This window comes from Stigmatopora nigra, chromosome 23, assembly GCF_051989575.1.
Source record: "Stigmatopora nigra isolate UIUO_SnigA chromosome 23, RoL_Snig_1.1, whole genome shotgun sequence".
In the NCBI taxonomy this organism is placed as follows: Eukaryota; Metazoa; Chordata; class Actinopteri; order Syngnathiformes; family Syngnathidae; genus Stigmatopora; species Stigmatopora nigra.
In genome coordinates this window covers 399460-414649 of record NC_135530.1, presented here as the reverse complement: position 1 = coordinate 414649, position 15190 = coordinate 399460, and the positions used below count along the sequence as shown (strand labels likewise).

At 53.1% G+C, this 15190-nt stretch overlaps 1 protein-coding gene across 5 annotated transcripts in view; it reads right to left on the bottom strand.

Annotated features, from left to right (window-relative positions):
* celf2 (cugbp, Elav-like family member 2) overlaps positions 1-15190 on the bottom strand; it is a 73415-nt gene that overhangs the window by 4547 nt on the left and 53678 nt on the right. For 3 of the 5 annotated variants that reach the window (XM_077710135.1, XM_077710134.1, XM_077710136.1), the window contains 11 exons: positions 14962-15044; positions 12517-12565; positions 11504-11638; positions 9461-9540; positions 7370-7531; positions 6242-6305; positions 5793-5921; positions 5165-5281; positions 3624-3806; positions 3228-3371; positions 72-3105 (listed from right to left, as the gene is read on the bottom strand). In XM_077710135.1, coding sequence (XP_077566261.1) covers positions 2978-3105; positions 3228-3371; positions 3624-3806; positions 5165-5281; positions 5793-5921; positions 6242-6305; positions 7370-7531; positions 9461-9540; positions 11504-11638; positions 12517-12565; positions 14962-15044 — 1274 coding nt within the window. In that variant the 3' untranslated portion in view covers positions 72-2977. Of the gene's footprint in view, positions 1-71; positions 3106-3227; positions 3372-3623; positions 3807-5164; positions 5282-5792; positions 5922-6241; positions 6306-7369; positions 7532-9460; positions 9541-11503; positions 11639-12516; positions 12566-14961; positions 15045-15190 lie in introns of those variants that run through there. The other 2 variants (XM_077710137.1, XM_077710138.1) reach the window with 2 other exon arrangements.

The following is a 15190-nucleotide window of genomic DNA, read 5'->3' as shown; positions in this document are numbered from 1 at the left end:
ATCTAGCAATTAGCACCGTATCGAACAAAACATTTTCTCTTTCAATTGCACAAAACGGAAGATAAACTGACTTTGAAAGAATGAGTGGGAATGTAGCCGCCACTGGCACGCATACGTCGGCGCCTATCCATTCCGCTTGAACGTGAACGTAAACAAAGTCCAAAGGTTGAAGATTTGGCGTGTATAGAAAAGTGCTTTCCATCCACGGTGGGACGACGTGGCGCCGTCAGACCCAAAAAGTCGCGCTGGCGTGACGGCTCTGCGCTTAAGGCGAGCGGTGAGCTTGTGTACAAAAGACGACGACGGCGGCGACGACGACGACGACAACGGTCGTCCGACGCCGCCGGCTAAGGCTCGCCCTCGACGACGAGGGCCGTCCGATCCGGTTCGGACGGCCGCCGCCGTCGACGGCCCTCTAACGTGTGCTCTAACGTGTGTGTTTGGACGAAGTGCATGTGGGTTTCCCGCGGGGAGGAGGGTCCGCGCCGGGGGGAGGAGGAGCTCTGGCGCAAAACAACAACAAGAACAACAACGAGAACAACAACAACAAAGTGAGGTCTTGCACAAGTGCGTGCGTTTGTGTGTGCACATGTCTATAGATATATAGAGATTTATACTTTTATATATATATGACACATGGGCACTTCTTTTTTTTTGTACATTTTTACAAAGAGAGGAAGGAAAATCAAATCAAAAGCAAAGTAACGCAAACGTGACTTTATATCTCAGGCAACAAGACCACAAGTGAACAAACTGTTTTTTTACGATCCATTTTTTGCTCTTTTTTTCCCTTAAATATGAGCCATAAAAAACACAGAATAAAATACGCGTGTTGAGAAATCATCATCAAGAAGAAGAAGTAGAAGACGGACGTACGGGGGACGGACAGACGCACGCACGCAGGCACGCACGCGCGCTCGGCAGGAAGCGGCTTGTTCCCAAATTTGGCACTCGACTTCACTTTTTCATTTGAACTCCAAAAATGTCGGTTATAAGACAAAAACACAAAACGCACGTCTAAATATTTGGTGGCCACCACGTAGACAAATCAAACCCTGACAAGCTGACACTATATAGATCTATAGATTATTTCTCTCCATTTATATACCATTTGAATCGAGCTAATTCAACGACGACAAGTTAAGAAAAAACCTTCCGGTAAACGACGGGAAAAAAAAAAAAAAAACACGAAGAAAGGCTTCGTCTAGTTTTCAAGTAAACTCCTTGTTGTTGTTGTTTTTTGTTTCTTCTTCTCTTTAACAAAACAAACCCGAAAAGAAGAACGCCAGACGGCAAAATTCTTTCAGCGCCGTTGACGGCGATGGACGTCCGGTGTGGGCGTGGCTCCTCAATGAGTCTAGTCGACGGCCAATCCGTCTGGAGCGGCATTCCCGCTTCAAACGGATTGGCCGCACCCTCCGTTTGTACGTAAAAGCTACGTTCCGTTTGGGGTGTCTATCGGCTGGGCCGTAATCATCATTTTCGGCTAACGACGGGGCGCGCTACGGATCGGTCGCCAGCCCGTCGCCGGCCGGGCACAACGCGACAACAGCAATGGCCACGATAGACGATTTGTCGTCATTTGTACTTTTAAAACCCCCTTTGTCCGATGATGGAATTCCCCAAAGCTAGACAGCGCCCCTAGTGGTCGGCGAAATACCGCGCTACTCCCCCCTCCCCCACGTTGGCGAGCGTCCGTCACCGGCGCTGAAAGACGACGCACGGCCATTTGCCATGAAGGACCCGACGGACGAGAAGCACCGACCGACGCGACCTTTGTGTGTTTTTCTTTGTTTGTGTTTTTTTTTGTCCTGGTGGCGACGGCGCCTGGAGACGTTGAAAGAGTAGAAAATAGATTTCGTCTCATCATGTGCATTGAAACCACGGATTGTCTGTCTGGGAGTTCAGTTCAGCAAAAAGTAGGTAGCATTTCTCCCCAAATGTCTTTGTTCCCTTCTTGTTTTTTTTGTTCCCCTCCAAACTAGTCTAGAAAAAAGTGGTTCTATATATAGACTTTAATGAGAAACTCCTTATCAAAAACTTTACACGCCTGAAAAATGTAAAAACGTTTGGATGCACAACAGCTTCTGAGTCCAAACTGTGCGGAAGTAGTCTTAAGCCGGGCTACGCCCAGGGCCTACCCCCCCCCCCCCCAACCCCCTAGACCCCACCTTGGTATTTGCAAAAGTCACCCCAAGACGCCCCCCGAAAAGAGACGCGAGGGAAGAAGAAAAAGAGGGGGGAAAAAAAGAGCTATTGACGGACGGATGAATGCAGCTTTGGCGAGGTTTTGCAATTCTTACCTCATCCAAACTTTGTCCACGCGAGGTCACAAGCACAAGACCAAAGGACAAAGTGGGCGGGGTGACAACACACGGCAAGCGGTGGCATGGGGGAGGGGACTATTGAGGGGGAGGGATGCCGGCGAGAGACGTGAACTAGCCGTGGAGATGAGGCGAGCTTCTAAAAAGAAAAGACAAAGAAGAGCAGAGTTACGCAAAAAGGAGCGGCGGCCCGGGACGGGGTGAGCGCGTGACCCCGCCCGGCAGGCGGGCCTCCCCAAATCGGGCCAATCACTCATTTGGGTGCCTAAGAAGCGGGCCGCAGGTAAGGTAGCGTTGGTTAAGATGGCCGCCGCGGACGCCCATCCCGGCCGGCCATGGTCCAAAGTTGCAAAAAAAAAAAAGCCACAAAATGTCAAGAGACAACGGCAAACATTCCGTAACGCTCACCAATAAATATCTGTTTCTTGCGCAGAGGCGGTAAAAATGCGGTAGAAAAATAGAGCTGCTTTTTTCTTTCTTTTTCTTTTCTTCTTTTTTGTTCTTCCCCCTTCTCAAGATGATTTTTCTTTCCGTCGCGGTGTTTTGTTTTCCTGTCCGGAAAGACGGGGGTTGGGGGATGGCGTACCTTACCCTAGCGCTGGTTAACGGGGTGGGGGACGGGGGACGCTTGGGCGCTTGGGCCTAGGCTACGATCAGTACGGTTTGCTGTCGTTCTTGGAGCGCTTCAGTTGCACTTTGAGACGCTTCATGCCGATCTGGAAGCCGTTCATGGCCTGGATGGCCGCCTGCGCCGACACCGGATTGTCGTAGCTCACGAAGCCTGGACAAGAGAGAGAGGACGTCCGACAACGTCCGACAACGTCCGACAACGTCCGACAACGTCCGACAACGCCCGACAACGTCCGACAACGTCCGCCAACCGTCCGACAACGGTCACCTTACCAAAGCACTTGCTGAGGTTGGTCTGTTTGTCGATGAAGACTTTGGCCGAGACCACGTTCCCGAAAGGCATGAACATCTGCAGGATGTCCTGGTCCCCAAACTCCTGCGGCAGGTGGTAGATGAAGAGGTTGGCGCCCTCGGGACCTGAGGCGGGCACAGCGCCGAGCTCGTCACGCCAACGTTCCTTCCTCGTGAACGGCGGCGGCCTTTGCTTTTGCTTTTTAGCCTCCCGAGGCATGCTATTTGATATTTAGGCTAATGGGGAACTATTGATGAAAATTGCATCTCATTTCAAGTGGTATATATTACCATGGTCGCTCCTACAGGGTCCAACAGTGGCTACGAAACCATTTAGCGTGGCTGCTTTTTCAACGTGTCGACTTTGAAAAGTCTTACCTTCCTTCTGGCTCCCGGCGGCGCCCTGTTGCTGGAGCAGCGACTGTCCGTAGAGCGTGGGCAGGGCGGCCGCCGCGTACTGCTGGATCCCCGAGTAGGCCTGCGTCAGCGCGTCCACCGTGCCGGCCGCCGCGGCCGCCGCCGCCGCGCCGTTGGCCAGCCCGCCGTTCAGGGCCGCCATACCTGCCGAGCAAACAAGAGTGCGTGGGTTAAATGTAAAAAAAATATTCACATTGAAAGGCATTTTAAATGAAGCTATGGAGAATAAAAAGCAACGGCGACCCGTGAATGGTAGCGCCAGATACCAGGCCGTACACGCCACCGCTACTTATTGTTGGACGGTGCCCGCTACGGCGGCGCTCGTTAGCGCCGTCGTTTTCCGCCACTTGTCCTCCGTTGGTCGGCCGGCCTTCCGACGGCGGCAAATAAATGATGGCTACGGTGCTCCGGATTATAGGTCACTCATTTATTCTGGCATAATTGCACCGCTGACCTTTACAATTCAATTAAGGCTTAGATGTGTTTAAATGAGGGGGAGAAAGTGGTGGTGGGGGGGGGGGGGGGGGGCATGCTGACACCCCCCCACCCGCCCTGGCTCAAGTGGGTGGCAGGTAGGAGGAGGGGGGGTATGGGGGATTAGCACAGCGGATGCGCTAAAGGTCAGCGGAGAATAATGTGGCGGGGGATCTGATCCGGGAAATGTAGGGGGGCCAGGACAGGGGGGGGGGCTGTTAGCAAAGACTTTTACGGAAAACAACAACGACATATTAGAACAGGGCTGTCAAACTCGTTCTTTTTTTGTCGCCAGCCACATTGGAGTTTACGTCGGAGGGCGGAGCAATAAGTACGAGTAAGTACTGTCAAATTTGATACGGATGATTTACGGTGTTTGGAACCACGACATCCTTAAGCAATATCTTTTCATGTCTTCTCTGATTTGTGGAAAAGGAACATTTCATGGCTGCCAAAATGCACAAATGATTGCCACTTTGACTGTGGAGTCAAAGAGGAGAATTCAACAGCTCATCTTTTATCGTCACTGCCGGATGTCTTTTGCCAATTTTGCAAGTTTTTCCCCTCCTTTTTTTTTTCTTCCGGAGTCACAGTCAGAAGAGAAGCAAAATGTGATGACACAAGCGGGAAGCCAAAGGAGTGGGGAGGGAACACGGGGCAATCACAGGTTGCCACGGCAACAAAAGGAAGAAAAAAAAAAACGGCAACGGGACGCCTTTCGGAACGCGTCCTACTAAGGCTGGATTTCTGTGCATGCCCGCCGCGCCCGCAAAACAAGTAGGGCGGCCAAAAGGTCACGGCCGGCCGGGGCACCGGTGGCCCCATTTGGCCCAAAGGCCGCCGGGACCTTTCCGTGGGATGCGCGCACTTTAAATTCTGACGCCATTAAAACGGATACACAAATTGCCTTAAACTTAATTAGAGCTGGCGTCATACAATCAATCTTTGCAGAAACCAGCCGGGTTGATTTAGCCAAAGGAAATGGAGGCGTGGCTTTGGACGTAGTACTCACGGCTCGGGCGACCTACCTGCTAGAGCGTTAATGTTGTTGAGTCCCACGGTGGCGCCGGCCAGGCCCTGCAGGGTTCCCAGCGACGTCAACGAGCCCATGGCGCCCGCGTTGGAACCCACGGGGCCCCCCGCCGCTGGGGAGGAAAAACACACAGGAAAAAGGTCAGCGTCGGTCCAGGAAGGCGCCATACAAAACATTTTTTGCTCGGTGCGGCTCGGGTGAGGATGGCGTCCGGGCGGGGTGGCTGGCTGGCGGGAGTGAGGCGCAACCTTCCTTGACACCACTTTAAGAGATGGCGTGGCTTTTTCAAAGTCGATCGGAAACTTAGCTCGACCACACGGATCTTGTGAAACGCATTCTCGTCTATCTCATCTATCGGGAAAGGTGACTTTTGTCCGCTAAAATGTGCTTCTCCCAATTAAGAGCACGTCCAAATGAAGAGCTTCCACAACCAAAGTGGAGAGGAGGCTACTCCATGAAATCTTTTCTCTCCACCACAAAAACCACAAACGGCCACATCCAAGCAGAACCGCTTTACACGCACGCACGCACACACACACACGAGCCGGCGCACAAATGGGCGACGGAGCGACTCCGAGCGAGCGAGCGCCGGCGAGTAGCCCCGCCCTCCCCTACCGCGTTACCTGGGCTGGCCAACGCTCCCAGGGAGGCGGCGCCGGACGACAGGGCGGTGGACGGGCTGGCGGAGTTTTGGGCCGCCGCCGCCGCTGCCGCCAAAGTAGCCAAGTTCTGCAACTGTAGCGCGCTCATACCTGCACAGAGGGGGGAGCCAAAGAGTCTTCGGACCGCTCGCTACCACAAAAGAAACAAGGCGGCGCCAGGTGATACGCGGTTGGAAGGTTGGCGGGCGGGGGGGTCGGGAGACGGGTCGGTGATGAAAAAAATGACAATAAAGCGGCACCGCCGATGAGCAAAATGGCGGCGAGCCGGCTAACGAACTGGAGGCGACTGCTATTAAATGGGGTGGTGCCTAAAGTGCGGCCCCCGGCGGTTATTGGCTGGTGCCCAATGATGATAATACCATTGATTCCAGATCTGGGGGCCCAAAGATGGGACGGGGCCCGCCACTCACCCGCCATCTGCTGGATCCCGCTGAAGGCGCCCAGGTTACCGGACGATGTCGCCTGTTGGAGCAGCTACACACAAAGAAAAGAAATCAACACAAATATATATACGTACGGAATATAATGAATTTGATCCTAAGACAGAAAGACGCCACTCATCGTTGACTTTCTCGGGCCGCACAAAGTGATGCGGCGGGGCCAGATTTGGCCCCCGGCCCGCCACTTTGACACCTGTGCCATATGGTCTATCTCTAGATAGCAACTACACTATATAACTACAAAAAATAAATAACTTTTCTAGTGATATGACAGTTGTTTTACCACCCCAAGACTTTGTCTTACAATGTTTGGAACAAAAAAAACATTTTTTTGGGGACAGTTGTTATTCCTTAAAGAGCCGACGCGCAATTTGTCGTTTTGGCCGCTTCGGATCATCCATTCCATCGCAAAGAAAGGATTTTTAGCGCTAAAAGACGGCTGAGAACATCCAGCGGAAATATTCAAAGTTTAATGACGGCCCGGCAAGAGATCCTAAAAATGGCGCTCATTCATCTCTCCTCCTCCTCCTCCTACTCGTCAATGTGCCCCCCCCCCACCACCCGCTCCCCCCTGCCCTTTATGTCTAATTTGGGAAGGCTTTGTGGCGAGGTTGTCATGGTAACAAAGATGAGAAGACCTTTAAAGCGCTCATCCTTTATCGTCGGAAAGCACTTTGAAACTAAAGACGAATTTAGTGCTCCGCCTCCAACAATAGCAACGGCAGCCTTTGCTCTCACGCTGGCGTCCGTCAAGGAAATTGCCGCTAAACTTCCAAAAGCATCCTCACGGGAATTTGCCAAATGGGGCCGATGGCGCGGGAAGATTTCTTGGGCAGAGCGCCCACATCCAGTGGCGTAAAGCAAAGTCACTCGTTATTGTCAGAGCGCCGAGTGGCCACTGGGGGCAGTGTCTACCTTCGGTCTTATCCAGTGTCTGTCCCTACTTGCCGGGTTTTCACTTGGAACATATCAACCGCCATAAACGAGGTATTACTGTATTTCTATTTGGAGGTTGCCATTTTATATTTGCCCTTTTCGAGCCCCCGGGAGTCATCCAAATAGGCCAAAGTGCGTAAAAAAAGCCCTTGTTTTTCTTACCGCCAAATACTGCGGGGTGAGGCCGCCCAGTCCCGTCAAGCCCCCCCAGGTGGTGGCGCTGTTGAGTTGCTGCATCTGCTGGGCCAACTGCTGCTGCAGACGCCGCTGCTCTTTGTCCTTCTGCGTGTCGGCGAACTTCACCACGATGGGGGACGAGCAGCCCTGACCGGCCGTCACGTGGGTGGGGGCGGCAAACAAGACGAGAGAAAACACCAAAACTCATTATTTGGACACAATCGGCGCCAAACGCGTGCTGCTGGGTTTTTTTTTCTTAAAGTCAGCGGGCCGCCGGAAAACGATCTCCCGCCTAAACGAGCCGGCGAGCGAACGAACGGGCTACCGAGCGGACCGCCGGGGCCGCCGGGGCCCGGTTATCTCCGCACCCAGACACACTTTTCTGAGCTTTCCCACTATTTCATCAGCCACGCGCCAGCCAAGTCGAGCGATTGGACGGCGAGAGTGACCGCCGGAAAGAGCGAGAAAAGATGGAGGGAAGCCGCTTTAATGAATTTCCCTGCCATTGACAGCTAGAGATGTTACACTTTTACTACCAGTGATAGGCCATCCAAAAACCTCCATGTTGCCGTTAGCTAATGTTAAAAAGAAATACTATGTTTTGTTGTCGTCAACTTGCTGCCGAAATGCCGTTTAAAATGGCGTCCATGTTTTGGTGAGCGTCTGGATTTACAAAAAATTCAGCTGCTTTTCAAAGACGTCAGACGTCGGCGAGGAGGAGGAGGAGGAGGAGGAAGAGGAGGCCCATGGCGAGCGAGCTGGCCGCCGGCCCGGAAAAACGGCCAGAGGTGTCTCGCCGCCAGCCGCTTTCATTAGGACCTGACATTCAGGCGCCCGCCACCTGAATGTCACGCCGTAATGAGACACGGGATATGACAGTGACGGGCTGCCACGGGCGGCGACGGGACGCTGGCGCCGTCCTAAACACCTGGGGAGGGATATTTTCACGCCTGTGAGCTTCAAACTACTACTTGCGTGGCGTGACCATGATGGATGAGGATTTAGGGGAGGAGCTCCCCCCCAAAAAAGTCATTGTACTGGTCAACAATTTGGCGTCAATCGATCCATTCTGGATCCATTTCTGTGGCCTTTAGTTTTCATGACATCTTAAAATAGGGTTTTTAAAAAAAAAAAATCAAATTGCTGCTGACTGCTACTAGGTTCTTTACTATTGTCTAATGGCGTGTTATGAAAAGTCTGTTAGAAAAAAAGAAGAAAACTTGGCACAATGCTGACTGACAATAAAGCGCCTCCAAAGGGGGAGGATCTTAAGTTGAGGGTGATGATTAAGATTGCGCCTATTAAGGGTGCCAGCGCCGAGCGCCCTGTTATTAGCACTCGTCTAATTCTTCAGCAATGGCAGGCCTGTCACCCACAAAAGAAATCCAGGACCCCCATTAAGGCGCAGCTGATGAGGTCTTGGGCAACCTCCTCCTCCGTGTCAAAGGGGTTTGTTTGCTACGCTTCCCTTTTCAGTCCTTTTTTTTGGGTTCAAAGCCCACCGGCCGGATGGAAAAACAGGGCATTTTTAAGCACTACCTACAAAGATATTTTATGTCCTCATTTTGTCGGAAATATATGCAAAAAAAAATCGAATTAAGCCAGTAAAATGGGGTGGCAGCTACGTAAACACACGTCAACAAAACACGTCGACTGGAGCGCCGAATACCAAAAAAGTATTTGAATTATTTTTACCTTTCGTTCGACGTTTCCTAACTTTTCATCGATATTTTGCACGGCGGAGGACATTTTGTCCTAGGCAGAGCGTGACGGTGATCTTTGAAAATACGCCATAAAACTTGAAATAGCTCGGCGGATAGAATTAAAATGCTCCAAATGTAACCCCCTTTTTATGGCGCCATATGAAATTGGGTAGGCGTGTCAATCACCGGTCGACCTACGATTAAAGTCAAGCGCAGAACACGGATGGGATTGGACGCGCCAACCACGGTGACGGATCAGGACGGGGGCGTGGCCACGCTTCTATCAACGAGGGAAAGTGTCAAGGGTCCGGACATAGACGTACGTACGTAGACGGACGGCAAAGACGGACGGTAAGATGAGAGGGTACAATACCTCCATAGTCTGAGACTGGTGCATGGCTTTGATAGCATTCTGTGCCATAGCTCGGGTGGAAAACGTGACAAAGGCACATCCTGTAAGGGGAGTGGGGGGGGGGGGGGGGGTAGGGAGGTAGGGTTGGCAGGGAGGCAGGAGAGGGAGGAGGGCAGGAAGAGGAGGAAAGACGAGAAAGAACAAAAACAAGACAAAAGGGTTGGACACGTCGTCGTTATCAAAAACCCACGACAGACCCAAATAACAGAGAACGGGAAACGACGAGCGTTGTCGGACGCCAAAGCCGCCAAAGCCGTTGCCGTGGCGGTGGCGGTGGCTTTGGCGCCACGACCGCGGCCCCGCCCTCTTTCCTCGTGACTCCACCTCCCCGTCATGGAAGAGCAACGTGACAATCGCCGATTTTTTGTACAGGAAAAAAAGGATTTCCACGAGAGCTACGACATCCGATCCGGCCGGCGGAGGAAGGCCTCCCTCCGGATTGTCCCGCTTTTTGGCAAACGTGCTGATTTGTTGCACTTTTGCAGCACTAAAAATATCTCCCGGTGGCACGGAAGCAAACAGTCCTTCCGCGAAAGTAGGCTAGCTCCCTGGGCCCGACCGCCCGCCCGCCCGCCGCTGCTATGATCCATATTTTATTAATAGCGCCACGGCTCCTCTGATTGATGCCGCGATTTTTAATAGCCGAAAGGGGAGGAGAGAGGGTTGGCGTTCACCGGGAAGCTTTTCATTTGTCCAGCTAGTGTTTACGTCCGGTGTCCTCTTTTGGCCATACGCCTGAAATATGTTTGACGGGGGGGTCAAATCGGGGTGGACGGGGAGAGCGGGCCTTTCTCGGAAGACGACGGGGAGAGCGTGGAGCACGTGGACAAAGTCGGAGACGCCGTAACACATCCACAACCAGCACAGCGGAATAACACGACGACAACAACAACAACAACACACGACGGACAAGATGACACTGAAGCTGGCGTGAAGGGAGGAGGAGGAGGAAGGAGGAGGAAGGAGAAGGAAGGAGGAGCAGGCGCCGCCGACCGGGATAAACTTCCGATCACGTGGCTCTTCCGAGGTCAATTGGCTTTCTTTGAAAGATCGGAAGAAAACGTGGCTCATTTGAAAGACACGTGACGTTCAAAAATGATGCCTCTGACAATGATGTGCTCTGTCATGGTTCGGAAATGGGACCGATCATTGACGAGCACGGGACTAGCCTCACCCCCTAAAAAACAAACACCCAAAATGTCAACCTTTTCTCAAAATCAACCCAATTGCCGGGCTAGCGCTACAATCAAAGCACGATCGATTAGCAGCGCGGGAACGTTGAGCCGACGCCACCCGCCCTCCCACGGGTCGTTTCTATTCGCAACGGGAGGATAAAAAGAGCCACGTTTTCAGAGAGCGGGATGACGGATGGGCCCATGGCTAACCTCGCCAGCCATTGTAGGAAAGATGACGGGACCACAGTCAGTTCAGGCTGGAAGGTCAACAAGCACATGTACGGGGAGGCGTGTGGTGGGGAAAGGAGGGCGCGGGGGGGGGGGGGGGGGGGCATTGGATTGGTAATGGGGAGGAAGGGGGGGGGGGGCAGGAAAAAGGGGTCAGGGTAGAGAGGGAAAGATGCTATATAGAGCCAAAATATTCCACCACAGCCCCAAGATTTCACATGGAATGGGACCACGGCCAGAGGTGGGAGGACATCACCCGGAAGTGGACACGTCTTCCGGGGACAAAATAAAGCGCTCCAGTTCGTCTTGCCAAATAAAAGAGCCCCCACATTTAAGTGAACGTGACACAATTGAAGTTTTGTCCAGCGGGCTCCATCCAATGATAGCTAGTTAGCTCGCTCGCTAGCTAGCATGGAGTCCCGATGGGTTTTCCCATACACGGACGGGACTGAGATTTGGGTAAAGTGACGCCGCTCCCCCCACCTCTGAGCAAAGCCCCCCCCCCCGCGCGCGGGCGCCACGTCACTCACGCGTTCCCCCGCCGTTGCGCAAAGGGCGACGCTAGAAAGACACGAGGACGGACGGAGGGTGAAGGACGCACCTCTGCTCAGGCCGTCGGGGCCCCTCAGGATCCGGCACTCCTCGATCTGGCCGAAGGCGGAGAACATGACCCGGATGTCGTTCTCGTTGCACTTCTTGGACACCATGCCGATGAACAACTTCCTGTCTTCCACCGCTGCATTCAGACAGAAAGGAAAAGGAATAAGAGGCAAATTGTTAGCCCGACTCCTAGTTGTCCTTTTGAAGGGGAAGAAGGAGGGCCAAACGGCCCTCTTGACTCCTCCACGTTCCTCGCTTAGCCAAGCAGCCATTGAAATTGGCGTCGTCGGGCGGGCACTCGGCGGCGGGGAGGAAACAGCCTTAGCGTGGCCGAGCGCCATTTATCTCTTCCTCCTTTTTTTTTTTTTTTTTAAGCACCCGAACAATCGACAGAGCAAAATAAACAAGCGCGCTATTGATTTCCCAGAGTGCAACAGAGCGCTTATCTGCTTCTTCGCCTGCCGCTGACACTCGCCTCATTAAAAATGAATGGGATTAGCATCCAGCGCGCGCTGGGGTCGGGCGGGCGAGCGGGCGGGAGACCACCGCCGTCACCCGCGCTCGTCTTGGCCACCGTAATGAGACGGGAGCTCTGGCAAAAACAAAAAAATGGCCGACACAAATTCGCCGGACGCCGAAAAAAAGTGCGGCTTACGGTCCGGAAAATACGCTCCCATCGTGAGATGATTTCCCATCAAGCCCTTCTTCAATTACAGATGAATGGGGGCGGGGCTATACAGGCGCCGGAATCTTTTTCCCATCTTTGGCCCGCCGTCGATCGCAACGGAGACGCTGAACGACGGGCGGCCGGACGCCATGATGTCGGGGAAGCGGCCGGCCGCCGGGGAGCGGTTCAACGGCGGGCCAAAACGCTTCAACTCCGATTGACCTCCCGTCAAGAAGGAAGGCGCTTGAATAATTCAACGGCTTCCCCCGCTTTGACGCTCCGCCTTTTTAAAATGTACACAGGCGAGCGGAGCGTACGAGGAGACGGAGTGACGGAAGTGCGCTCACCGTTGGATTTTTCGCTGTCGGCGGGCTTCATCTGAATGGGGTGGTGCATCTGAGAAGAAAAAAAAAAGAAAGAAAAGATGAGCGACATAGCCAAGTGGACACCGTCCAAATTTGTCTTGGCGTGGTCCAAAAGTGGGCCACGTCTGAGAGGAGGAGTTAAGAGCTACTTTTCCGACCAACTGGCAGATTTGGCGTCGGAGTGGTTGCCGGCCGGCCCGCTGGCCCGCTGGCCCGCTGGCCGGCCCGCCTCCAGTGCATTCTGCCCGTCCGTCCATGGCATTCATCTCAAACTCGTAAAATCTCTCGACTCGTGCGCTGCCGTCCCTCCCCGTCCCGTCGTACGCATCATTAAAGCAAGAGCTGATGCGGCTCTGAGTCGGCCGTATGTTTTGAATGGCTTTGAGGAGATTTTTTTGATTTTTTTTTCACCGCCGTGGGGGATCTGATGTCGCCGTTTGATCTGCAGAGACGGATGACGGCCATTCTGGCGCCCAATCAATCGCGCTCCACGCCGGCCGGCCGGCCGGCCGGCCTCGGGCTTCCGTCACGCCGCCGCACGCCACTTTGATCCTTCCCTTCGAGCCAGCGCGCATCCTCTGTCAGTTCGTGCGTCCGCCTCAAGGGGCCTTTTTTGGAGAAAGATTGTAGCAAACACTATTGAAACAGGGCTGAATCCAAGTAAAAGGTCAGACTTTTACCTTGGCGGGAGCCACTACGCCGACAGGAAGCGCTTCTCGTCGGGACACACACGCCCACCAACAAGCTGCGCTACACGCAGGTGCGCCGCGGCGTGCCACCGAGCGCCACCGAGTGCCGGCGGGTCAAAGTCACACAGATGGTCGGCACGGTCGGATATCGGATAAACTCCTTTTTAGAGCTACTTTTTGCTTGGCTGGCCGACCCGCGTTCATGCCAATACGTGGGCGAGAACCCATTACTTTAAGCCACCACCCCCCCCAAAAAAGAGGACAACTGGGGCAATCAAGGGTGAGCTCATTTTGGGATTTGGATCCAAGTGACTTACTGTTGCTAAATTGGAAATAAATACACTTCAACGCATACATTAAAGAGGATTTCAAGAGAAATATGCTGGATGGCGGCTTAGATGAGATTTAAATATCAAGCGTATCTATGCCTTTAAATGCCCGGATTAAAATAGGCTGCTGGGTCGGAGGAGCCCGCCACAATAAAAGCAGCGCCAAGAAAAAGCATCTTGAGGAAAAAGCCGGAGCAAAGACGCAATGTGCGTCCCCCCCCCCCCCGACAACCAATAGACATGCGTCACCCACTAATCAAAGCGCCCGATTGGCCGGAAAATGTGGGAGGCCGGCAAAGGCTAAACGTCTGGCGCTCGGGGATCGATAACGGCCAGCGACGTGATGCCTACAAACAAAAACACGTGGGCCGTCGCCATCGAAAAAAAGAAGGATCGGACGGGAAAATCCATTTCTGTGTTTGTCCCTGCCCCCGTTTATCACTGCTCCACGCTTTCTTTCCCTCCATTTGCCGCGTGGGCGTCTACTTTGAGCCGCTTCTAGCCTGACCTTTGACCCGACCATTGGCGCCCGGACGGCAATAAAGCAGAAAAGAACGGCCAGACGGCACCGGAGCGTCCGTCGGCGGAGACCTCGGCGCGACCTCGAAAAACACACAAACTAACAAGCTGGCCGACTAACTTGCCGCCCATCGCAAGTAGAATGATTTTTTGCTGGAAAAGTTGGGTTGAAACTATAGTTCACATTGCAACGGAAACTGTGCATGTGGAATCAGGTCGTTAAAAAAAAAACACACACACATTTCATAATAATCGTCCACGTGTAGTATGGGATCAATCGGGAATCGAACCGCGACCTGTGAATGGCAATACCCATCGTATGCACCCTACTTTCTCGTTCCACTAGAAGTGTTTGCTCTTTGCCACCGTTCCGGTAAAAAAAGCGCCTTCCTCCCACCGCCACCCGGATTATCCGTGGCGGCCCGACGGCGGGGCCCGACGGCGGGGGACGCCGAGCCGCAGAGAAGAAAGAGTGGGGGTCTGTTTGGATGTGGCCGTACTCCCCAAGGTGGCGCCTTGGACACAAGTGGCTGCAATTGAACCTATTTATTGGGATGGCGCTACGTCCTGGGGGCGAAGCCGGCTCGCATAAGCGGATTTGGACGGCGCCCGCCCGGCCCGGCCTTATCGCCCGCCACGCCCGCAAAAATACATAAAACGCAATCTGGTTAGTTGTGGCGGAAACGTGACGCTTGCGACTCGGGATTTTTTTTTTTTATACCAACAGTCAACTGGGAATTTGGTTCATTTTACATAGAAAGCGGCGACGGGTAGTTGCTAGGCAAAGTCCAAAATGGGTCAGGTGTACTGACTTGCCGTAGACGTCTCAAATTGGATTAGATGTGGACATTGGGGAGAGAGTTTTAGTTGAAATTTAAAAGCTGACTTACCCCCGTTAAGGTCTTGATATTGTGCAGTGCATTCTGGGCTTCCAGGGCGGCTTTTCGCGTGTAAAACGTCACAAAACAGCAGCCTGAAAGGTTACAAAATAACACAAGAGAGGATTTTCAAGCATTTCCCTCAATACATCACATATGAATGACTTTATTTCTTTGACGCGGTCGCTTAATGGGGGTTATTCACCTTATTGCGCGGCAGGTCATGGAATGTATCAATTGC